The sequence below is a fragment of the Rattus norvegicus genome, chromosome 11 (assembly GCF_036323735.1).
Source record: "Rattus norvegicus strain BN/NHsdMcwi chromosome 11, GRCr8, whole genome shotgun sequence".
NCBI lineage: Eukaryota > Metazoa > Chordata > Mammalia > Rodentia > Muridae > Rattus > Rattus norvegicus.
The window spans coordinates 88,865,430-88,892,333 of record NC_086029.1 but is presented as its reverse complement, the minus strand read 5'-3'; the positions used below and the strand labels follow the sequence as shown (position 1 = coordinate 88,892,333).

Sequence of the window (26,904 nt, the reverse complement as noted above, 5' to 3'; positions counted from 1 at the left end):
AGAGGTGTTTGAGCACACTTCCATGCATAATAAGGGTCCTTAGGTTGGAGGTGTCACTAGGGAGACAGCCGAAACTAAACCGTACTTGAATGCCTCAATATTGGTTCCAGGGCCCTATGTATATGTGTGTACCATACCGAGTGTGCCATTTCCGATGGCTTATCTTTAAAACAGGAGTGATTGCATTCAGTCTATAGGGTTATTGTGGGGAGTCAAGGGGAACATTGAGGTCCTAGGCCTTAGTAATCTCCCCAAGCAACAGCAGTTCTGTGTGGTTGTTATTCCTTTTTCTATGTTTGTTATTATTGCCATCTGAACTTCAAGAGTATTAGTATTGGGACTATGTGGTTCTGTGTTTACATGAGTTCCTTAAGAAGTAACGATATGACTCAAGTCCAAATAAACACCGCCACCTTGGGGCTGGATCTGGTGACCTGAGCTATTTATAGGCCTGAGTGTTTACTTGAATTGAGACACTCCCACATATAAATTATGCAGAGTCTGTGTCACAGTAGAGCATGCTGTGTTCCTAAAAAGAATTCTCCTTTTGCCCAGAATCCTTTACCTTTTAAAATAAATCTCATTATGGAGTGCTGACATTTTCAGTAAAACCATTCAACCAAAAGCTGAATTTTTTTTTCTCTATTTCTTTTTCTGTTTTTCTCAGACTAAAAGCAAGTCTGGCTTATTAGGCAGCTAAGTAGATAGAATCTATTTATCGAAGTTTTTGTAGCTAGCTGACCAGACTTCTCAGAAGTCTCCATGTTCCTGAGACAGAACAAGTGAAGCTAGCTGTCAAGAACTATCTCTCAGTAGAGAAGGAGTTGAATGTTGCTTTTGTATAGCCTGGGTGAAAACCACAGAACCAAGACTTCAGAGAGACCTCTTGGGTTCAAGGCTCTTTCTTTCCACCATATTGTGACTCTGACCTGATTTTCTAGCTGAATGGTTGTGCATATAACTTCCTTCAGAGGATTGTGGGCACATGGAAAGTGAATACTTATGAACACACCATGGCCATTGTGCTATGGGCTCAGATTCCGTGCCTGCTCCTCCTCGGTTTCTCCTACTATTTTCCATCACCTCTAACTTCCTCTTTCATGTTTATCCCATTCCTTCTGCCATGGATGCACTTGTTACTTCCTCTTTCCCATCCTAATACTACAAAGAAGGTGGCATATGGAGTCAGTCATCCGAAGCCCCTTAGTGACTTGTGTCCACAGCACCCCTAAGCACTGCTAGGTTTAGAACCCTAATGGAGTTATTTCCCATGTTCCTCCCCACAGAATAACGAGGTAAGTCTTGTGTCCATTTCAGAGACAAGCTACTTAAGTCAAAGGAAGTTTTAAAGTCCAATCGTACAGGGTTATTAAGTGATAGAAATTCACATTTTTCACTCATGTAGTCATTTCCCACAAAGGATCCAAAGTCAAGTTTGACATCCACTTATTTACTCAGACACGCTTGTATTTCATTCATACACACATACACACATCCCCATGCATTTTCTTACAAATACGGTGGATAGCCCATACTTACTTGAATTACGTTACCTTCTGTAATCAGTAATTATTAAGCCCGGCCAGTGACTTTTTGGTACCCACTGCTAAACATTTTGTATATGATTCTTTCTTAGAAATCACGTAAATTAAAAAGTTCAGGCAATAAAATATGCCAGACCCAAAGACTTTACAATTTGATGAGCTTCCATAATTAATGTTGCCTTTTAGAATGAGAACTGTAGAGATTCACGTTGGATTTTATACTTTCACTGTCAAATATATTTATGCAATTATAATATATTATAGGTAATTGTAATTATGTAATAAAATACAATAAATGTGCAATATGTTTGTAATACATTTAAAATGAGAACTAAATTGTGTAGATATATATGGGAAGAGAAAGGGTTAGGGTGCTCCTAGACAGTGTAATAAAGGGCCAGGCTCATCAAACAGCCTAAGAAACTGATGCATTTGAAGCATGACTGAGACATTGAGTTTTCTCTGTACTGACTGAAGGATGATGGGAAAAGTCCAGGCCGTATAGAGGTCTGTCATTTGTCTTAGAAGCCTTAGATTTGATCCTAAGTTAAAAGGATACCGTGCAGCAGAGTAAAGGGAGCAACACCATTCAGTTTATATTTTCTGATCTCCCCCATGGTTATTGCTCAGGTAATGTTGGGAACGTGGTGCCCATAACCATCACTCTGTTGATTATGTGTGGTCAGAACTGAGATATAGATAAAATAGTGTTTCAGTCTTTTAGTGAAAAGCACACACTAAAACAATTCTGATAAGTCAGAAAGGCTTTTTAAAATTAACTTATATTTATATACATGCATATTTGGCTAGCATGCATGTATGTGCACAATGTATGTTTCTGATGCTCACAGAAGCTAGAAGAAGGCGTCATGTCCCATAGAACAGGAACCACAGATGGTTGTGAGCCACCATGTGGGTTCTGGGAATCAAACCCAGGTCCTTTGGAAGAGTAATCAGAGGTCTTAACTGCTATGCCATTGTTCCAGGCCCATAAGTCATAACATCTTATATCCTGATAGATATATTAGATGGACAGGCAGGAGCTGAAGAATATGGAGACTATGCAGAAATCACTTTCTCTTACTTAGAAGGCACGGTTGTTATTGCCTTCCTGTTTTCTTCCAGGATTCTTATTCACAGTGAAATGTTTCACATGCGCCCCGAACAGCTCTCACTTTAGTAGCAAATCAAGTCAGTCTATACTCACCAAGCATCCGCTGTTCACTTTCTTGGTTATCTATTTGCCAGATGGATGTGGTGAGGTGGGCTTAGGTCATGACGGTCTGCACTTAAGTCTCTGTTTCATCACCGCATAACTGATAATGGTTCCTGGAGATCACTGTAAGCTATTGGGTAGGGACAGGGCATTGCGGTACAGCCTGAGTTGCAGGCATCATTGGAGGAGGGTTTCCTGGAGAGCAGGGAGGGTGTGAAACACAAACTGACTTGAGGCCAAGATGATGCAGACTTTGCTTTCCTCAATGAGTTTATCTAATGGGAGGCATCTTCAACCCTGTGCTCAGAAGACATTTGTTTCCCTGTTTGTTTGCTTGTTCTGTTTTTCTTCCCTCATCTCCTATACCTGGGGCAGACTGACAAAGGGTGTCAGTAGGGTACTTCTTAGCCCCCTTTTCTCTGTGCTGCCTGATGTCTTACAGAACCCTGTTATTTGTACTCAAGAGGCTATGTAGTAATTTCCTTTTCCCTGTGTTTGGTCCTTCAGGATTGATCACTGGAACAACGAGAAAGAGAAGATCCTGCTACTCACGGACAAGACCCTCTTGATCTGCAAATATGACTTCATCATGCTCAGCTGTGTGCAGACGCAACAGGTTCCCCTGAGTGCCATCTGCCGCATCTGCCTGGGCAAGTTTGTTTTCCCAGGGATGTCTCTGGACAAGTGAGTATAAAGCTCTGGACTTGAAGAAGCTGTGAGGCAAGGCAGACACAGGCAGGGAAACCGGTAACAATGGTCAATTGAGTAATATGGGCTAGAAGAAAACAGAGAGGAAGGGAAATCTTTCCATTTAGCTCATCAAAGTATTAAGTTAGCTTCTAATTGATGTTAAACACTGCAGATGTGACTTAAAGCAAACCGGTACTCTAGAATAAGAACCTAAGTAAATAGCTAAATGTATTTAGGAAGGGAGAGCAATTAGAATAAAAGGAAAGTTTCCTTCTCAAGTCACATGGCAAACAATCGGAGAAGGTTTCCTTGGACCTTGGAGAAGCACTTGAGCTAGTATTTGCTGTTGGGTAGGAGTTACCCAGACAGGGAGATAGTTATAGTATTCCAAGAGGGAGAGTAAGGCTGGGTTGGTGGCATATGATATGGTGGTGATTCATGTTGTTCTGTAAAACAAGATGGACAGATCTCAATATAGCCAGTAACTCTGTAGCTCTTTCAAACTCCTCCAGGGAGGTGAATAGGCTCAGACCATTAACAAGAGACTACCTGAGGTCTATGGAGGAGGAGTGTTGACCTGGGAAAGTTGTTGTGTTGATCTTGGAAGCACATGTATTCTCCAACCCTTATAGATATAACAGATATAAGCCATAGGCTGGCCATCTTCTCCAATGGGTGAAGGTGAGCTCTTCTTATAAACTCTGAACTCACAGAAGGTAGGCAACATTTCTGGTTTTTATTGCATACCTGGTATTAGGTTTGGCACATTCAGTGCTCCAAGATCTGAGAACACCTTGAACAAGCATATAGTTTTCTTCACCAAAGCTTACCCTACCAAAAAGTTGACCTTAATTTGATTTTTTTCGTGGGTATAGAAAGTAACTAATTCATTTAGTTTATTGACTTTTAGAACAGGAGGTTTTAAAATAATAATAATATACATTTGAGATATATTTAAACATTACAAAATATTTATTTTTAAGACCACTGATTTCTTCTTTAGATCTTGTATCAAACTTTTTTTTTAACATGGACACCACTAATTTATTTCCCACTTTTGAAGAGGTTGTCTACAGACATGATATACCAAAAAGTCTCTGTGTATACATCTTTAAACTCTCTACTGCTAAAGATCAGCCTCAGTCTTTACTACTGCAGAGTGTTACTGTCTAAACCTACCTAGTTAGCTTCTCATGATGGATATATAGCTTTGCCATTGCTAACTGTGCTCCTGTAAATATTCTTGCCTGTGGGACTTTGCATAACTTTGCAAAGACATCTGTAACCTAGAGTTCCAGGGGTAGGATTTGATAGATTAAAGTCTAGTGAATCTTGAATCACAGAGATAGTCAAATGCCTACCAAATGAGGTATAAATATTGATACAGGAGGATAGCCTTTAGTTCATTGAATGTCATGAAACTTTCTTACCTTGCCAGGCAGCTAGATTAAAGAAATCATTTGTCATTTAATTTGCATTGCAAAAATGAGAAGGGAAAATCTTTTTCTGTAAGATGACCTGACCATTTATATCAGAGAAATATTTGTCTGTTCTGGTTTGAAGAGATGCTTGTGTGTCAGAATGTATCTCTTCTACTGTGTACGTTGTACTTACTTTGTCCTTGTGTATCACAACACTTACAGCTTTATAACATTATTTTAAGGCCCCTGATTCTTAAGCGTAAGAGTTATCATTATGTTAGGGTTTGGAAATTTGTCTTTTTTGAGGAAGGTACGATATGGAATTGAATTATGATATACGTTTCCATGTTTTGAGTTCATAATTCAGTTTCTAAACATGGCTAAGTTGTTATTTTGTCTGAAATTTTCTTGAGTAGGGAAATATTCAACCAGCTAAATTTTTCTACATGATTCATTCAGTAGTCCACCTTTCTGGTGGTTTGAAATGCACCTGCATCATACATCCCCTGCCTTACACATCTCCGGATAGTTCTGCATTTTTATTCTATTCTGCCCATCAAAGCACAGAACAGGTTTAATTAGTCTGTCATTTATTATTTTTGTGTTGTCAGAGGTTAATATATGCATTGTGCTGTTCTCATACAGTAAGTTAAGAAATATTCTTGCCTTTATTTTTCTAGTAGATTTTGTTTATGAGTAATTTAATTCCGTGTAGAATATTTGATAGCATTTACATGGGAAGTCTTGACATTACTAGGTGGAATAGTTTCTTAAATAAAATCAATTCTTGAATATTATATAATTATACTTTCTTTGATTTACTTTAGTTTTTGTGAGCTGAGTTTTTCGAGAAATCTCTTCAGCATATTTAGTTGGGCTCGAAGGTGTAAAGTTATTAAAAATAGTCGTCATTTCCCCTTTGATGTCAGTAAAACATGCTAGCAATGCCTTCACTTCCTATGAAGGGTGGTCTATGTCTTCTGAGGTTTCTACTTTCTATTAACTGTCTTAGATGGACATGCCTTTTGCCCCCTTTTACTTATACTTCCCACCGCTTGATTACTGTTTACTGAAATTCTTCTGCTTTTTTCTCCACAGTTTTCCTCACCTGTTTATCGGGGTTTACTTTTCCTCTTCTATAGATGCTTAAAGGAGAAACCCAGGTTATTAATGTAGGATTTGTCTGGTTTTCTGTGATGAGTGTTCAAAGTTACCCTTTCAAATATGGGTTGTTAAGTATGAGTTTAATATGCATCATAAGCATGTATGTGCCTCAGGTGTCCAGCAGAGGGCATCAGAGCCTGTGGAACTATAGATACAAGAGGTTGGGAACCACCTGATGTTGGTGATGGGAACTGAACCTGGGATCCTCAACAAGAGGCATGTGTTTTCACATGTTGAGACACCTCTCCAGCTCCTCAAGTTTCCTCCTCTATCTTTGGTAGAGCCCAGTGTTTTAAAGTTTTGTTTTAAATCTGATATTATTTTAGTACCTCCATTTTTATACGTTCTTTTCTCATCGAGCTTCCTTTCTTGTCCTTTACTCTCTACTTACTCTCTGTATTTACTGACCGTTTCCTGTAGCAATCCCAGAGATCACACAGTTAATCAAGTCTGGTCACATTTCCCTTTTAACTAGAATAGTCACTCATTCCACATTTTATAAATGGTGTTTTTAAATGTTATTAAATAAAATTATTAATATGGCCCAGACACACTTCCAATAATGAAGGCAGAGTACTATGGAATTTTGAAATCAGCTTAAGCACAATTACTGGGACAATCACCCCTAATCTGTTTTGTTCTAGACTGTTAATTCTCTGCTGTGCTCCTCAGATACTTGCTGTCTTGTGTCTCACCTGGGTTATTTCTGCTCCATCAGTCAGTCCTTAGGGGAGTTTCACTAGGACATGTCCTCTTAACCATCATGTCTAATGGAAACTTCCTGTTCTCCCTGTCTTTCTTTCTCCTTCTCCCTCTTTCTCCTCTCTTCTCTTCCCTCGTGGTCCTTATCTGTGACCCCCAGCCTGGTAAAGGAAACCCTGCCTACTTCTAGTCTTCTCAGTACCTGGATGTAGCCATCTTTAACAAATAGCTTTAACTTGGGGAGCAAGATTTACACAACAAAGGCTGGCGAATAGGAGAATCTTTTCAGCAGTGCCAACCAGATCTTGGGGTTCAGAATTTAGCATTCTAAACACAGCAGCCCCTGGCCAACCACAACCACATTTCGTGAATTTGGATATTGTCACTCCTTTCCTATCTTTTTCCTTTACTTTTGGTTTTGTTGTTCCTTTTTGCTCTTATTTTGACCACATATTTGCCATTCCTGGATTCTAGCTCATCCATTGGCTTTCATCTATGGTATGTGTTGTGGTTATTTAATGCAGAAATCATCAACCTTAACGTTATTGGCGGCTTGGACAGATGAGATATTTTTTCTGGGCAACTGTCCTGCATTTCATAACATGTTCAGTAGTATTCTTGAAGCCTACGTGTATACCTACCACTAGAGAACACTTGGCATTCTTTTTATGTCTTTAGTTTTGCCTTTCCAGAATGTCACATAGTTATATCTGTGTAGACTTTCCGGATTGGTGTCTTTGATCCAGAAATATGTATGTGAGATTACTCTGTATGTTTTGTGGCTTGCTGATCTCTGAGGATGACCACATAATCTCATACCTTTTCAACTGTCTACAATTTACTGAATATTTTTCATTCAGACACCTAGTTTTCTTAATTCACACATACTTGGAAACGATGCTTTTGCTTTCTGGGTTCCAGGTTTGCTTAATGACAGACACACAGTCATTGCATTTATAATTCCTCTCTTTGCCCATTTGTTTAGTAAGTTTCCCGGCTACCTCATCCATCTGGGATGAAAAAGAAGAATTCCATTTTTTTTTATTTCTGTTGTGATCATTTTACCTTTATCAAATTACATTATACATTATGGATATTGGTAAGGTGTTGTTTATGTACAAACTTTCACAGGTGCTTAAGATATTTTTAATTATAAACTGCATATTCTGTAATCCTTATGTTCTTTAAAAAATTTCTTATGGTCCATCATTACCTATTTTTAAATTTGACCTTTCTGAATCACTTTGGTTTTGATGTGTTAGCATGTAGTGCCTAAATTAAATTTTACCTTACAATCCAGAATGGAGGGTATTTAAGATGGACGGTTACGTATAGTCAGATAATAGCCATGGTCTTAGTTCTTCTACCTTGATTTGTTGTTATAGTTTAGAAATATATTGCCACATTGTTTATGTTTATGTTGTTTTAAACTCTGTGGGGTTTTTTCCTCCAAATTCACATTTGTAGTCTGTGTCTCATATTACTGTTGACTGGTTCCAAGGGTAACTGAACACAATATTCTATCTTTTCTACCTCACTACTTCTACACCATTAATCTTCAATACATTTTGCTTACAATAAACATTGCTACTTTAACAATTATTTTCTTGAGTAATGCTCCCATTTAACATTCTCTCATCATTTACACTGAGCAGCTATTCTGAAAGCCGAGAGCTCTGCAAATTTCTTCAAGTCTCCTATCCTTGCCTCCTTCGTTCCTTATTTTCACCAAACACTTTATACTTTTATGGAATATTTTATTCACTCTCCCATGAGGTATCCAATTATTTCTATTAGGAACTGATGTAACGCCAGACTTCCTAATTAACCTGTGTCGCTATATCTGGCTTTGTATTCTGCAGATAGAGTGAGAAAGGCTGGGCCAGATGCCTGCTGTTGAGCACCAGAGGTCTGGTATAAAGGAGTTCCTGAGTGAGCGTTGTTGAGGGGGAGTTAGCAGGACTTCCACATCAGAGTGCTTAGTTAGGAACACAGCTCTGGATCCATATCCAGTTTTTGTGGCGGTTAACTTTATTTCCTCATCTTCAAAAAACCTCAGTTAATAGTCCTGCTTCATTAACAGCTTTAGTATTAGGTCCATTCTAATGACACGATAGAAAGCACTTTGTAATATAACTTATGCTTTTCAGGTGCTAGCAAACTCCGCTTTTCTTTTACATTAAAGCTTTTATTAACGTGAAACTTAGTAGATTCAGTTGATTGTTATCTTTGCTTCCAACTGAGTTGGCCTTTCTCAGTTATTAAGCCACCATTTTCAGGTCAGGCATGAGGCAGCAGCAGCAGGCAGAGTAGGAGGCAAGGGAGAGGCAGTTGCAAAAGAGGAAGACAATGGACTCCTGAGAGAATCCTGGACCAGTGAGTTTCCTTCAAGAAACAACAGCCAAGAACTCCGACAGCCCTGGCTGCAGGTGGAGTTGATATGGAAGGGTCCCTGTCTTCACTAAAACCATTGACTTTCAACAGCCAGGAATAAGCAAGACTGTTTGGCTTTTCTATTTAAGAAAAGTGAGAGTTTGGGGTCCAGGTACCATCAGCTATTAAAGTTGGGCCTAAAACCTGTTTTCTTTCTCTTTTCTACCTTTTTATTTGATTTATTTGAGTACACTGTCACTATATTCAGACACACCAGAAGAGGGCATTAGATCCCATTACAGATGGTTGTGAGCCACCATGTGGTTGCTGGGAATTGAACTCATGACCTCTGGAAGAGCAGTCAGTGCTCTTAACCATTGAGCCATCTCTCTAGCACCTCTTTTTCCTTTTTATAATTTATAATGTCCCCTTTTTCTTGAAATCCCTCTTTGTTCTGTCCTCTCCCCTCCTCTCCTTCCCCTCCCCTTTCCATCCCCTCTCCTGCCCTCCCTTTCTCCCTCCCTTCTCTTCTCCTCCCCTTCACTCCAGTCTCCTATCTCAAGCCCTCCCCTTTGGCTTCTGTTCTACTTTTTGTTTTGTTTTGTTTTGTTTGTTTGTTTGTTTTGTTTTTTGTTGTTGTTGGCTTTTTGTTTTGTTTTGTTTGCCTATGCTCTTGATCTTTCTTGTCTTTGTCTCTGCAACTCAGGGTGAAGACCTCACTTCCTGCTACTGCAACTATGGCTTCTCCTAAGGCCTCCACAGAGGCCATTAGAACTGAGCGGAGCATGAGCCAGTGTGTGTCATATGCTGGTCTTTATGGAACTGTTGTTTTAATTCAGTTTGTTTGTGGTATAAAGAAAAGGAGGGGTACTGGCAAGAGAACCTTAAAGAGTAGAGATCATTTATTGGTCAGACGAAAGCTGAGATTCTCTTGGATTAGAGCGTACACCATAGACAAAGCCAGGAAGAAGCCCAGTCTCTACGATGGGAGCTCAATGTTATTTCTATATTAATTAGTTCTATTCCCAGATTTTAATTGAAAACTTATTTCCATAATTGTGTTTGCAATCTCTCAGAACAAATAAGCGGAGGGGAAGTCTGGCCTCTAATCGAAGGAGTAAATCCTACCCATATATTCCATGCTGTGTGAATTTGGACAAATCACTAAACTTTTTTATTTTCCTTTTGGGACAGAAGTTTAGTGTTTGGTCCGGACTGACCTTAAACTAATAAAATTCCAGGCTCCATCTCCTGAGCAAGAGGGCTGTAGTCTTGTGTCGCCATTCTTGATGTAGCTTTAATTCTAATGTGCCTCAATTTCTAATTGATGAAATATACATAACAAAATAATGTAATTAAATTACAATATATATAAATATAAAACAGAAATAAAATAATAAAATCCTTATTGGCTACCTCATAGGTAGACTTGAGTGATCAGTACGGAAGTATTTTGTAAATGCACTTAAAGATTAAAAAAAACTCACGTTGACTTTTCACTTTTTCTGATGTTAAAAATATATTCACAGAGGATAGGAAGAAAGGTCAGATTCTGAGTAGTCAAAGCCCTCTCCTGCTTCTGGGAAAAAAGGTCGAGTCATCTGAGGTAGGGGTTCTCTGTCTTATTTATTTATTCTTTTGTTCGTTTGCATGATTTTTCGAAGCATAGTTCTCCATGTAGCCCTGGCTATCCTGGAACTCACTCTGTAGATATGATTGGCCCTGAGCTCGGAGATCAGCCCGTCTCTGTCTCTGGAATGGAGGGATTAAAGGAGGTACACCACCACCGCCCAGCTCCACCACCTACCAGATTCACCTAATTCTCATTCTCAAGAGCATTTAAATTTCTGAGGGGCCACTTCTCACTGTGATTTCTTTTGAACCCTAGCAGACAGATTTGCCTCTGAATGACTGGAGCAAATGACTTGAGTCCATTGCCCCAGTCTCCTCATTTGCAACCTGGAAGGGGGATGTAATAATGCCAGTCTCTGAGGGGCCTGTGCTGGGGTTTGATGAGTTAAACATGCGCCATACCTGGAACATTATCTGATGAGGACTAAGCGTTTGAGAGACAGAAGCACATGCAAAGGCTTGGCGGGACCTTGTCCTGACCAAGTTTCCTGACATGTCTGTTGGTTTCTTGACCTTTCTGAATCTCATTTTGCCGACGTGATAACACCACTGGGCTTCCGTGTTTCTTAGTGGTATTGACATTCGTATGCGCACACGGGCCTCTCTTGGCGTAGCAATCTTACAGAAGCCATTCCTTTTTGTGAACGAAATTTTACCCAATCAATTCCTCCTGTGAAAAATAGCTCTAAAAAGAGGATTTCTGCTGAGAAATACTGTTGCTGTCACATTGATATGCCAGCCAAAGATGAGTGGCCCAGACCGAGAAATGTCTTCCTACACGTATATCTCTCCATGTAGTTTTCATTTGCATTCTGTAAACATGGATATTTGCTCACAGACCTCAGCTGGTTTCTGTGATCAACACCTGTTCCATTTCTGGAGATACAACTCGAGTATCCTCTGCCCCTGGGGGAGACTAGGGATAAGCATGTAGAGAAGGGAAGCTGGACCTTCCTATACACTCTTCTATAGTCTCAGCCTTGAATCTGTGAACCCAAGAATCTGAAGGCCACAGTGATGCTCCATGCCCCCAGCATTCCAATTTGGCACCCCTTCTTCAGCTGAGAGCTTCAAAGAGCTTCTGCCCTGCGTAAAATCGGCTCCCGGCCCAGGCTGATTCTGCTGGCTTCGCGTCTGTCAGTGTGTTCTAATCACTGTTATAAGTGTGGTTCTGCGGAACACCTTGTAAAATATTTTCCTATTGCTCCAGCAACATCTCCTGTCTAGACAATGTAATTATGAGCACAGAGCAAATAGCTGAAGTGTATGCCGCCCCCAAGGGTTGCATAACTTCAGGAGCAGGGCTAGGGAGACAGAGGGAGGTGTGGATGCTGTTACGAAGTCATGCTAGTTACTTTTGTGTTGACCTGACCAGAAAATCGAGTGTACCAAAAGAATCTGAATAACTTTTAATTAAGAAAAAATGATCTGGAGCAAGCTGGTATTTTGTTTTCTCAAACTCAGGGGGATTAAAGATGCCTATGGAATTCTTTCTAATCGCATTTCCCCCTTGGCTTTAGAGGTGGTTAATGGTCTTCGCTTTAGTTTTTTTTTTTTTTAAAGCCACTTATTAATAATCTTCCCTCCCTGCAGCAGCATTTTGAAAATCAAACAAAGCTCCATAAATGTCGTTCTTTCCAACTCATATTTAAATTCCGTTTGGTGAGTCCTTCTTGAGATCGGGCCATTGTGTGTGCATTTTGAGTACCGCAGAGGAAGAAGACAGTCTCTGCTTCCAAGATGTGGAACTTGCAGGGAGGCAGATCGGTACACACTGTGCATGCGCTTCTGAGCTGCTTCCGGTTTGGGTTCCAGTAGCCAGCCAGTATGGTCACAGGGCAAGGGGAGAGAATTTGTGGTGGAAGTAATGAAGAGAGCCTGGGAAGGGGGTAAAACGGAAAGGTCCCCCTAGAGTCACCTGTAGACAGCAGCCCAGGAGTGGTGAATAGGGCATGTTTGACTATTATGATGTGCCAAATCTCCAAGGTCTTAGGGCTCAGCATCTTAGGGCTCACCTGTTAGAAATTTCTGAATGATCTGCAATGACAGGATGAGGAGTTTGGGGTTTAGTCACACCCTGGCACGGTGTTGAGAGTTCAGGGAGTGGGGAATCCAGAAACCATTATATTCTTTCCTTTAGAAGATAAGAGTAGTAACAATATGGGAAATGGTTTGGTTGGGAAAGAATTAAACCAGAGAAAGTGCCTAGCTAGGAGATAACCTCCTAATAGTAGGATTGGAAAATCACAGGGTTTTCATCTGGGCTGGTGGATAGAAATAAGGAGGGCTCTAGAGGAGGCGTGGCCAGACTGGGCTCTCTGGCATGATGGGATTTTTGTGATATGGGTAAGGGGAAGGGGGTTCAGACAAAGCTTACTAGTGAAGATGCTCTATGTGCCTATTATTACAGAGTGTTTAGAGTGCCTAAGATACCCAGGGAAAAGAAGAGAGTTGAGATAACTGCTACAATTGAACCAAAACTTGGTTCAGCCATACTCCTGTGTTTCAGACTCTCTCCTAAAATCTCCATCAAGCTGCCAGTGGTATACAAAGTCACTGTCAAAGAATACCACTTCCACTTGCTGTTGGCAGACCGGGTCTTTACTGACAGTTGACAGAGGAATCAGTTTCCCTGTGATGTGTGCCTCTTCATAAAGCCACTGGCAACATGATTGCTGACTTCTCTTGAGGAGGAAAGAAAGAGGGGTGGGGGAAAGAGGAGTTGAGTAAGCTAGGAGCCAGTGTTTGGTAACCGGATCCAAGAAGGAACATCTCATCATTTCTACAACATTCTGCATTGTTCTAGAGGCAAGTGACTAAACCAGCTCACCTATGGAGGGAGGCTATTACCTAAGACATGCAGATCAGAGAGTAGACATTGCTGGAGGCCACTGACAGACAGCTTCCCACTCTCAGGACACTAGAACCTTTATTACCGTCGTTGACCTAGACTGAAGTGGTGAGGTTGCATGTAAGGAAAGACTTCCCTACAAAAGGAATTCTGGTGTTGGCCGTAAGTTAGGGTGAGGGACACTGTGAAGAATATGTTGCAAAAAAGCAAGAATAGATGCAAAGTAGAGAGGGAGTACGAACCCTGGAGGAGCTGTGAATGTTACTGGGACTCCAGTCTGCTGCAGACGGCCTGAAGGACAGACATGAAGATGAGTTTTCTACTTATCCATTGAGAAGCTATGACCACAGGGGACAGCCGCGACAGTCATATTTTACGTGTTGCTTGTATGGGCACTCACCAAAGAGTGATGAGGTTGATTAGTTAGATCAGCCTGGACAGCACTGTCACAAAGCTGTGGGGAAATGGGTCTGATTCAGAGTATGAGACTGAGGAAAAGCGTCCACTTACCTCTTAGGATAACTACATCTCGTGTAATGAGATAATGCCCATAAATCACCCAGGTTCTGAAGTGGAAGACATTATATAAACAGACGTCTTTATTGTTGAGGGAGGAGCGGTGGGAACGATTGAAGTGAGAAGTGCATCTGGATATCATGGCATTAGATTTCAAAGGGTCACTTCAAGTAAAAAATCAAGAGAGGAGAGCATCGCTGGTGGTCGGGATAGTGTTGGGTTGGAGAGGAGGGTGGGGAGGGGGAAGTCTTGCTTTTCCAGTGAATTCACTTATAATGAGCAGCTGCGCCTTTTAATCCTAGTTAAAGGAGGGCAACTACTTACAAACACAATACAGAGTCTCCACCTCTGGAGAAGAAAACCTGGTTTGTTTCAAGCCTGTCTCCAGCTTGCCATAAGGCTTCTTCCTGCAGCGTCCTGGTTTGCTCCCCTCCATTAACATACAAAGGTTTAAAATGAGGTAATGGTAATTCTGTCATGCCTGGTGTTAATTAATCAAAATGTTAGAAGTTTCTAACATTTCTTCTATTATGTGAGGAACAATAAGAATTCTGTTAGGGTCAAAGTACATAGTAGCCAGAAGCCATGTTGTATTTTGCTTTGGGAATCTTTAACATTGTAAATAAATGGTACACTTGAGCATAGACCCATTTATTGTACAGCTTTAAAAGAAGGGTGATGAGGGGAGACAGGTCAGAGCCGCTATTTCTTTTCTCCATTCAATTCGAATATTCTTTTTCTGTTTTTCTTATTCCTGTCCTTCTAAGTTCAAACCCTCAGCCATGATCATATAAATCCTACTTTTTTTCTGTAATAATTCCTATTTTTTTGTCCTATTAAAAACACCTAGGAATCAGCTGGGTTAGTGTAGTTGTGGTACTGAGAGGATTAGGACAGAATTCAAGGCCACTCTGGGTCACAAAGTGAGACTGCCTCAAACTAGAACAACTACAGCAATACCAAATATAGTTAGACATGAAATAAGTTCAAATTTTATTTATTTACATATAGCTGATAAGTAGGCTTATCTCTCCATGAGAGGAATGGAAGAAATTTCGTTGAGAGGACAGGCTGAGAAAAATAACAGGTTTTGGGGTGGTTGTCTGTCCTATGGAGAGCCTCCTGGACTTCTCATTCTTTCCTTCTGTGAATACTCTTCAGTATGACTCAAGAAGATAGGACACTTCTTTTCTTTTCTTGCAAATAACAATGGAAATGGGTCTCTAGTGTCCATAGGAGTCAGGATAAGAAGTCCGCTAAACTCTGAAAAGCAATTGCAAACAGGTTTGAATTATCCAGGAGACATATAGGCATGGTGTAAGCAACCTTGAAACATGTCACCGAAACGCCCTTAAAAAGTATTTCCCCAAGGTTTTAAAACTAAGGATGATGGAAAGAAGCTAATTTGATATCAGTATCCATGGGCCTGGTCTTCCTTGTGATTTCCTTTGGTTTGTATTTTTATCTTCGCTTGAGTGGAGAGGACCACAACCTCTTTTGAGACTAGGCTCACAAGCCTTTTTATGGCTGTCCGTATAAGTGCTTAGTAGAGCAAGGTAAGATGCACCCTCTCTTCGGAAGAACATCCTCAAGTCGGAAAAGGTGTGGCACGTAGGGCCCCTCTTCTTCCACGATGGCAAGCAGCTTCTCCACAGAGAGTTTTTAGTCACGAATACATTTTTTTCTCTGCACCTCTCTGTTCTGGTAGCATCTTGAACTTTCTGTTCTCAAACTCTTAAATCAGCAGGAGAAAGGTACATTAAATGCTGAAGGGTGAGTGCCTGGCAGTTCTGCCTCCCTTTCTGAGAGGATACCCCAGTTATTGAAGCAGTCATATACCTAACTGAAATACTAAACCATGGACACATGATTAGCCTCCCTAAGTTGGTCTAAGTTGGGTCCAGTACAGTAGTTAAGGATACACTCTTCCCTCCCCTCTAAAGTTAATGTGGGACCAACGACAGCAGAGCAGGAGTAGGCAGGCGTCCCCTCTATACTCCTCCTCTGCCCACTGTTGATCTTTCTTCATCAAGAGAAAAAAATGTGCCCTTGCTCATAACATCGGAGCTTAATACCATTTGAAAAAAAGTATGGATGTATATATGTATATGCATATATATACATACATGTATAATATATAGGGATACATATGTAATATATGTAAATTACACACATATTATACACATGTATGTGTACATATACATGTATGTGTGTAATAAACATATTATACACATGTATGTATGCATATATTGTCTATGTATACATATATATGTATGTATGTGGCACTCATAAACAAGTAACATGTTCCATACACGCTAGCTTTCTTTTGCTTCCCTTTCAGCTTATTTTACTTTTTTTCTTCTCTTGGAAGATGGTAATTTCTTCTCAGTATCCTGGAGATAGAACAAATCCTAATAGGTAGCCAATCTTGAAAAGCCACTGAGTCCTGGATCAGGGAAGGCAGGTACAGGTCTGTGTTGTGAGGAGAGGGGTCTTAGTCATTCCTTTCATTGGAGTAGACCTGTGACTCTCAGACAGTGGGAGTCAGGTCTCTGATGGCCAGAGGAAGACAATGATGTGCTATTGATGAGAGAGAAGTTATTTCTTGACCAGGAAGTTACCTATAAAATTGCCCAGATGAATGCAATGGTATGCCCCAATTCAGACCAAACAGGAAATACATATAAAAGGTCTAGGGCAAGATTTTAAAATCGTTACATGGTCACATAGAGCACAAGTGGCTCTGTTTGGAACATTTGATGATGAGGAGAAGCTTGTTCTCACAAAATGTAACTTATAACCAAGATCCTTAAGTGAGAAGTCTCTCTTGATCTTTATGGTTTATAAGCCAGGGATGGTGGGTAACCATGGCCTGTGAAATTCCAAACAATATGAACATTTTCCTCAATGGGATGCCGAGGCAGGTGTATCACGGTGGTTTGAGACAACCCTGGTCTCCATAGTGAGCTCAGGGTAGCCTGTGCATTTTGCCACGTGTTCTCGTGACTGTCTCTTTCCTTTAGTAGTAAATTAGAATTTTAAGCACCTAGGTCAGAAACAATTATTAGTTATGTTAAGTTCAATCTGGTTATACAAGAACTGGAAGACTAGTAGTCTTTGTATGGAAAAAAGATATGAAATATATTGTCTCTGTTCCCAATCTGCTTGAGATCTCATTGTATACTAAAAGATAAATATGCAGCAAAAGAATTTTATGAGACATAACTTGACAACGTATAAGTGAAAAATGGAAGAGAGGCTGCGTAAAGACCAGGCAATTTTATTTTAGGGCTGGGACGTTCACAAAGAATATATTTTGATATGGAAGAGGGAAGTGGCTCCTAGACTGAGGGGGGAAATTTGCCAAAGAGATAAGAAGATATAAACCTGTAACAAGTTGCTTAGGAAACCACCGCAGGGCCTCCTGGGTAACTGGGGTGTGCGCAGAGGGGATAGACAGAGGAGCGCATGCTCACGGCCTGCAGAGTCAGGACAGAGTGTTTTGTTTGTTTTGATTGGCTAATTTCAGTCAAATGTTTTAAAGCCTGGAGGCTTTGCACACCTTTTTGTTCTACCATGTGTAGTACAGCATCTCGTGGGACAAGCACGTCGCTCCGTGCTCAGTGCATGTTAAGTGCGTAACTGGAACTGGGTGGTATGTGGGATGGATTAGACCACTGGGAAAAGTACCACTGGGACTTTGAACAAGTCCAGGTGAGAGGTATTGGCAGGAGAAGTTATACGTAAAACTCTGAGTTGTCACCCTGTTAGAGGCACAAGGTCACTCAAGATTTGCTTGAAAGTGTGTAAAGTCTGAAACAGAATTGCCTTGGGGTTTATAGACCTACCATCCTCAGAAAAGGTCAAGTTGTATCACAAGTTGATGACAGGCAACAGGGGATTTTGTCACGCACACCCTGACTTTGCCTCTGGGGATCAGTGCCAAGAATGCCCTGGACTTGATCTTGATCCTGGGTGTGGCCCTGTCCACTCACTCATAATGACCAGGGAGGCGTGTTGACAAGGATGGGTGGATGCTAGAGGATCTCCGAGCTATTTCTTGGCAAGCTTTTGTGGGGAGGCGTTCCCCAAATGCCACAATCCTGTTATTTTTGAGCAGTGGACTAAACCCAGGTGCCCAATTGGACAAGACCACTCCCAATTTCTTCCAGATAAATATTTGGTTGCCAAGAGGTTATATTTAAATGAGAAATACCTCCTTAGGAAGTTGCTGCCTAGGGATTCCTGACACACATCAGGATGGATCCCACCCCGCCTGAGGAATGCTTGAGAGGACCCTAAATTTACAACGCACTCACTGTTTAATGCAAGGGCACCTGCTCTGTGTTGAGTCAAAGTCTGTTCCTCTGGATAACAAGAACACATTAGAGATAAAGCATTTATTTCAGAAAGTGCTCTTAGCCCCTTGCATCAGGGTGATGGTGTGAGGACAGGAGCCGGAAGCACAATTAGAGCCACTGAAGACTTGGGCACTCAAAGGAAAAAGTGGTTTTCTGGGGAGCTGACTCTTTTCCAGCAGTCCCAGAGTCTAGAAGCTTGACCCCTTGTTCTCTTGAGTTACCCTTGCTTGCTGACAACATGTAATGTTGTTTTTAATCAGTCACCAGAGAGTTGCCACTCTCTTCATGGGAAGAATATTCTTTGTTCTATGTATTCCCTTCTATCACTCACAGGGCAGCTCGCAACCGTGTATAACTCCAGTTCCAGGGGATTTGCCATGGTCAAAAAATGCAAGTGAAATAACGTTAAGTAAATTATTTTAAAAAATATACAGAAAGACCAGTGAGAGGCTGGCTAGAAAGCCAAATCATAGGGGAAAAGATTTTCTCCAACTTTTCACTAGAAAAGTCAAAATGCTTTAGTCCTAGTGATATCTGTCCTAATCATATATTCTTTATTGTAACTCTGTCTAGGCTCAAGATCACATGCCATAAGGCTACACATAGCCTTAAAGTGCTTAAAGGGGAACCCTGTCTCAAACATGGTAGTGGACCAAAGCAGGGACTATTGTCAACTATAGCCATGGTTTCCTTAGATGTCCTTCAACAAGGAGACATATATTACTTTGGGTTTAATTCTCGATCCCTGTCCATTGGAATTATAATAATAATATTTTCTGTACAGATCAGCCCAGATGTGGAAGGATCTTCCCAGACTGGAATGAGCCCTGAGGCCTTTATAGAGGTTATCCCTAAGAGAATTCTTCCTAGAAATGGAATGAGGTTGAGAAATGCTTGACAGAACATCAGGGTTCAGGATTTGTTTCTTCAGATTCGAGGCAGGAAAAAGGTTAATTATGACACGCTGAATTCTTTCAAGGTGCCATTATTATAGATAAATGAAAATAAAAGCTAAAATCTGAATATTTAGGATGGGAAGAAATTGTCTTAATCCACAGTTTATGGATAAAGAACCTGGGTGAAGAATCAGGATCTGACACAACGGAGGAGGCTGTTCACTGACTAGGTCTGAATGCAATGCGTAGCATTTTTGTTCTTGTCATCAGGAAACAGGAGCCTGCCCTCTCGATGTGTCTAAGGAATGACATGTCACTTGGACAGATAAGAAATATGGAGTTAGAGAGTTAGAGAGATATTTTTCTGAACTAAATTTTTACGGTTTCAAATTATTACTAGTGTCCTCTGGGAAAAATAACAATGTGATGATGTGAAATAAAGGTTTGGTGACTTTACAGGTAGTGTACCTATTGGGAGGAGCCCGTCTGTTCCCTCAGGAGCTTTGAACCTAACTCTGTCTTAGCACTTAACCCTCATACCTTTCTAAACAGTCATTGCTGGGAGGAGTCTTTCTAGAATGATTGTTCTATGTTGTGCCTTTTTCAAATAACTTCCCTCTCTAATGCAGCACATCTAAAATCCATGTAGTTACCCCGGCGGCGGCTGGGTGGCAGCAAACATGCTTCAGCAGTGGCTGAGAAAAGTGCAGGAAGGGCAGGACTGCAAGATTTGCTGCACACTTACCTCTGTCTCAGACAGACAGACAGACAGACAGACAGACAGACAGACAGACAGACACACACACACACACACACACACACACGCGCGCGCGCGCGCGCGCGCGCATCATATGTATACTCACACACATGGCAGAGAAAAAACGATCGTTGATTTTGAATTTTGTAAAGAAATTGAGGCGTCACGATATGAAATGACTGTCTAAACAGTAAATCCTGGGACATTTCGAATCTCTTTGTTGCTAGGCTATGTAGGTTGTTTCCCACCACACAGTGCTTTAAAGAGATGGCTTGTTTTCTTTACACATGAGTTCTCCGAGTTGCTTCAAAGGAGAGGCGCAGCCTTAGGCTCTAGCGTACAGAGTCGAGCTGGTCCTGTTAGTTTGAGGCTGTACATCTGTCAGCACTAGCTGACTCCTGGCTTTGGTTAGGGCGATGGCTGCTGCCGCTGCCGCTGCCCCTGTACACATAATGGGTATGCAACTGAAGCTTGTGCACATGCGCATAAAACACGGTGACTGTCTTGCTCCTTTACTGAGGGTCCTTAATTGTTATCAGCAGTTACACCAACGTAGCAGCAAGCGACTTGACTCTCCTAGTCATTGCTTGCATTTTCGGTCAGGTTTCGCGATTTTAATTAGCACTTTGAAAATTTCACACAACATATTCATGTCCCTCCCCCAACTCCTCCCAGACCCCTCCTACTCACCTAACTTTGTTTTCTCGTTCTTAAGTCCATTTGCCTTGCCCATACAGTCCTGGAAATGTGGCTTTCCACTGGCCTGTGGTTGAACCACCAGAGGTTACAACCTCAAAGAAAACTGTCTCATTACTTCTCTACATCATTTATATATAAATCCCTCCCCAATCAATATTTGTGTCAGAAAAAGTCCAGAGGTAGAGGGGCCTTTAGAGACTATGTAAGACCCAGACAGACCAAGCGACTTGGGTAAAATTACACTTACAGAGACACAAACAACCGTGGTGCCCTGACTACTCAGGAAAGTTCGTGGATTTGGATCACAAAGCAAAGTGGCTTCACCTGCTGACTCCCAATTCTCGTCAGCCAATTCTCATCAGTGCAAACAGAAAATAATAACAGCTTTGCAGGGACGTCGGTCGGCATAAACAGGTGCTCGATCGCAAAGCCTAATGGTACACTCATATGCAGTCTCAAAGGAGTTTGGACTCTTAGTGAGATCATGTGTTTTACAGTCTACAGCACAGTTAACCCTCCCCACCTGGTACAAGAGGACCCCTCAGTCCTTGATGGGAACACAGTGCAAACAGTCCCTTCAGAATCTATTCACGTCATAGGCTAACCAAGTTATAGCATGCTTTTCCCATATGGAGTTTAAGCATCTGTTATTATGTTTGGGATACGCTTTGACTTGTATTACCAAACCTGTGTAATTAAGTGTTATATTATAGTGGGCTCCACAGCATTGGGCAATGAAATGAATTCTGGCCTTGTAATCAGCTGAATTTTGTGCCAACTCTACAAGGCCCTAGCTCTGGGATTGTAGGTGAATTTCCTTTTGAATCCATAAATTGATAGTTCAAAAGAGGAAAAAGTGGATATGATTAGTTTCCAGATTTCATTTGTGTGGATTTTCTTCTGTGAAAGCACCCGAGGCCCCTGCTGTGTGCAAAAGTTTTCATGTTGAGTGCTGAGATCACTCTTCCAATCAAAGCCGTTCAATAGTGGAAGATTAAGATGATTTCCCAGCAACAGACCTCTCCTGATCGATAGCTTTTTTTTCCCAATTCACTGCCAGAACTCAGTTGCCTGCTCAGAAGCAGGCGGACCCGGGAAACAGTACCGCCTTCTACAGAAAGGTGGCGCGAGAGACACTTCTCTTAGAACAACAAGGAGGCTAAAGGCATGGAATGGACTAATCACAGACAGAATCAGTAAACTGGTGACCATTCAAAACAGGCTTTCGTCTCCGGTCACACGGACAGGTTATCGTCCAGCCTCAGAGGATTTCTGGTAAAACAGAATTGACTCGGGGGAGACTTTGGATGCCATGATTTTTCCCTGAGTTGGGTGGAAATCAGCTTCTCTAAGAGTTACACCCATTTGTCCTCTGTATCTCGATGGAGTTAGGAGTCATGTCATTAATTCTGTATCTATTCAGTTCTTGTTGCGTGCCAAGCATGCTAGAGATGAGTTCGGGTGAGTAACATGTGAAATAATTGCTTTTCCGGGACATACGGTGAGATTGGAGAAGTATTAAGTATTTTGTTTATATACGGCGTGGGTATATAAACGGCACGGAAAAGAGTGAAGGGGGCTGGATTCACTCAGATGAGGGTACAGGAAGGACACACAAAAGAGCCAGAATTGGAAAGATATTCACTCTCTCCTACATTTCAGTCCTCCTTGAGCTGATTATTCTGGTAGAAAACGACAGGGAACACATTCTGGGGAGTCAAAAGGAGAGCAAGGACACTTGCATTCCCAACCCAGCTGATTACCATTGTCCCTGCACAGAGATGAATGGAGGAGACAAGAGTGGTAGGTTGTTTAATCCTTGCTGTCTATCTGGTCTCGGCCCCTCTTTCTTTTCCCCACTGGTTAGCCTAGAAAAAAAAATTAGCACTGTGTCCTTGCTAAGTCTTGGCTTTCTTAAGTTTGGTATACCCATCTTTCAGGACACGGACCTTTATGGGGGGGAGGGGGGATGGAATGTTCACAGTTCTTAACTGGAAAACCCTGTTGAAAAAAAGCCACAAAAATTGTTAACGTGCCCAGGCATAGTAGAAGCTGCCCCCAAGGTCTTTCCATTGACCAGTACAAAGAAGATGACGAAGGCGCTGTCTGCCCACTCCTATGTGGAAATCATGTTGTATTTGTCTGGAAGCCAGAAGGGAAAAAAATATATGTTGAAAATGGCCCGATGACAGCCTATTTTGAGACACAGATGCCTTGCTACTTCAAATCCTTTCTTACAAAAATTCTTACAGTGCAAAGTTTTTCATTGGTCGGAAGGGTCTGCTAGGAGGGGTGAGCACTCCTGCTATCTAATTTAGCTAGACAGACAGTTTTCTTGTAGCTAATGGGAAACAGAGGGCTACTCACAACCGTTGGAGTGAAACCTCTTAACACTGGGATATGGGGTCCCATTTCTAAGTCTGGTCACAGAAAAGATTCTTTTCTTCAAAACACTCTGAAATGTAATTGTATGTCTTTAACCTGAATGCATTTCCAGGTCAAAGTCACAGTGGTCTGGTGGGTGGGGTTTTAGATTTATGGAAGTTAAGCTTTGTGTGACTGATGATTTTGATTTGCAAAGGTTCTCATGTGTACAGTGTAGAGGGGGTTCTTCATTGAGGCATGGACTCTGATAGCATCACCCAGATGTCTCTAGGTCCAAGGTGTTGAGGGGTCTTAGCCAGCTGTCCACTCAGGAAAGTACTCGAGGAAATCAACTTAAAATAAAAAATGGAAAGATCTGTTTTCAGCCCAGTTTCTATAGTTTCTGTGATCTCTTGGTCCTGTGATCTCTTGGAGCCCGTGATGAGGCATCCATGGATGATGTGCTTGGTGAGGAACTCTGCTCAGGTTGTGGTCACCAGAAAGCAAAAGGAGGAGGGTCAAAGTTCAAGATGGTGCCTCTGTGCTCTAACTCCATTTTACTGGGTCCATCTCTAGAAAGTTCTAGTATGTCCAACCACTGCTATAGGCTATATCCAAGCTTTTGCCACATGACCCCCCAGATAACCCTTAGCATCCCGACTATAAGACAGGACATAGAGTTTCTAGTTTATTTTTACTTAGCCTTGATCACAACTTTAATTTATTCTATGAAGAAAGAACACTACATTTTCCCAAGAATAAACCTGGAAAGGTGAGTGAATGCTATGTGTGGAAAACCGAAATCATTGTTGGTTCTTAATCATAGCCCATAAGCAGGTAATTTATTAAATACGTGCTAAGGTGGAGGTGTTGTATGCATGTCTATCTTTTTATTACCCCAAGAAGAAGAGAACAGAAGGCCTGTCACCTTTGGGGAGATCCTGAGCCTTATACTCATTGGCTGCACTCCTCCAAATCAGCCTTGTTCTTGACAGCTTGCCTAAGAAATGCAGCAGCATGCATAGAAGTACTATGTGAAGTCAAGTGGAAACACGTTCTTTAAATACACCAAGCATGCACAGAACATGAATATACCTAAGTCGCCACTTCAGCTGTTGAAGTGCTATGGACCCGAGTGACACAGCCTCTGCTACTAAGGATGCCTGGTGTAATAGCAGACATAACGTAGGGATGTGGAAACGTGTGCTGTGAGGTGCAATGTGGTTATGGTAGTTGAGATGAGTCTATACTGAAGCAAGAGTTAGCCATGGTACACCTAAGGAATACAAAGGAAATCGACTATGGCATGGCCTTGGAGATTGGGTACACATAGGTGACTGGAATTTGATGAACTTGGTTAGAGGAAGAGGCTTTTCTACCTGGGATATAGGGTGAGAATAAATCCATATGGTGAGAAGGGATAGGGAATCTCAGAAAATGGTGAAGTGATGGCGATTCTTATGATCGATGCTCACTGGGTGATAAAGGTTAAAAAAAAGTAGGAGAGACTTGAAAGGCAATGCAGAATATTAATTGACATACTTTCCTCCTTCCTTCTGTCCTTCCTTCCTTTCTTCCCCTTTCTTCCCCTTTTGAGAACTATAATTCCTGTAGGAGTTGTGAGAGTTGGAAGGCATTTTACAACGGTAGGAAGTCTTGGGAAATATCCCCAGAGAAAGTAAGTTTTAGAGATTGGCGAAGAACCTCCAAGTGGAGGGAAAGATAAATGCTGTTCCAATAAAGACCGTTGAGCCCATTTGTAGAATAGATATGGATACTAGGAGGAATGATTGTATGGAAAATAGTGTAGAGGGAGTCAGGGAGAATGGGCAAGCTGGGAAGCCCCCATGGTAGAAAGGTATTCGAGCCTGAGAGACTGACCTAGTAATAGAAATGGCACAGTGGTATCTTAGGGGAGAGGCACACCCTACATCTTGACTTCATGCTGGAAGTGGAGGTGAGATTGAGAATTTCAGAAACGAAAAGACAGAAAAAAATGTTAAAATAATTATATTTGCAATTCTGGGATGGAAGAATAATGCTTTTGGGAGGGATGTAAATGTCAGGAGAAGCTGGCCCAAAAGGAATGCACTGGATCCCATGGTGAGTAAGAGTGGAGCAGTAAACAGGAGTAACTCATACCATAAGATCATTCCATGAACGAAGTTTCTTAGTTATGGCATCAAGACTCCCCTCTCCTTACTCGAAAACTGAAGCTATAACACACCTGTCCAGATACAATCTCAAGAGCTCTTTGAAGTATTGTTGGCTAAATGGTTCTGTTAGGGACCAGCTTAGGAGGCCACGCATACTCGCTACAAAGTGTAAAGACCAGACACTCTTAATGGTTCTCAGCGTCTTCCTTGGCTTGGCTCGTGGCTCTTCTGAGTAATACATTGCGATTATTTATGATAACAGGCCTGACGCTCTGCCTGGAATATATACATGCCCCCTGAAGCAAGCTGCTTCCTTGGGAAGAGAGCAAGGGAGGCAAGTTTTTACCAAAATAGCTAATTTTCATTTCTTTATCCTTTCTTTTGGTTCTTGAGTAAAATTGGTGATTACCGGACCACATCTATATTTTTAATGACCCCACATGCCCCAGAGATGAATCATGGAAGCTTCTTTCCCCTTGCCTCCGTATTACTTCACTTCTAACTCCATTTCTGTCTCCACTGTAATTGCAGCATGGGTGAGGCGCTGCTTGAGGAGGAATTAGCTGAACTGTGGTGGTTTGGCAACAGAAGGGTAGAGAGGAAGCAACAGGGAACAGAAGGCCTGTGTGAAATGTGTAGTGTGTGGCTTTCTGCCCAACAAAGGCAACTTCCCCTACCATTTCCAGCTCTCCTGAGGCTTTCAAAGCATCAAGCATGGGATGGAGGTAAGTTCACATGCAGTACTCACTCAGTCATAGTTGCCAGGCTATGAAGAAAGAACCTTAAATGTACACACACAAACACATAGAGCCTCACACTGTAAGGTCCCAAGGGAATTTAAAAACCACATGCATATTTCAAAAAACACTATATCAGAGAGAGGGGGAAGGGTGGGGTGATTTCCATGGTCTAATAGGTAGGTGTCAGAATAATCACACATGGTAAGAATGAGGGGAAACACAAAGAACTACTGAATTTGAAGTCATATTCTAGATGTTAAAATGCATGTTTCATTAATGACTCAAATGTAGCCCTCATTATAATTCTGAAGTGGGCAAACATTTGTCCAGTGCAGTACAAAGAAGAATACATGGGGGTTTGCAATCTTTAAGTTTGAGACACCAATTCACCAATTAGCAAGATCTATTGGGAAACATATATAGTCAGTTTCAAGACACAGCATCTGTCAAGACAATGAGGAGCAAGACTGGGAGTAGCAGTCCGTGGATGGAGTGCAGGCCCCAGCTTCACCGTCTATCACGGTTTCACCATCTAAGTCCTTTGTGTTAGCTGACATGCTCACAATGGAATCTTCCCTATCTCCTCAAGTCGCTGGCCCATTACTTATGAACTCTAATCCTTACACGTTTTCAGGTTGCAGGGATAGAACCTGAGGATATCATGCATACTCTGTAACCACAAAAGTTGCAAAAGTTTCAATGTGGGCAAAACCACATTTTGAAAGTCTGATGAGTTGTCCTTTCGTCATGCCACTACCTAGAATGATAGGGTGGACCTCAACTTGGAGCTACATTGCCAGATTCAGATATCCTATGGTCAGT

The 26,904-nt window shown here is 41.5% G+C and overlaps 1 protein-coding gene across 1 annotated transcript in view; it reads left to right on the top strand.

Annotated features, from left to right (window-relative positions):
* The window catches only part of Tprg1 (tumor protein p63 regulated 1), a 127,438-nt gene that overhangs the window by 62,335 nt on the left and 38,199 nt on the right, over window positions 1-26,904 (top strand). Inside the window, exon 4 of the mRNA NM_001108320.1 lies at window positions 3,268-3,444. Coding sequence (NP_001101790.1) covers window positions 3,268-3,444 — 177 coding nt within the window. The remainder of the gene's footprint in view (window positions 1-3,267; window positions 3,445-26,904) is intronic.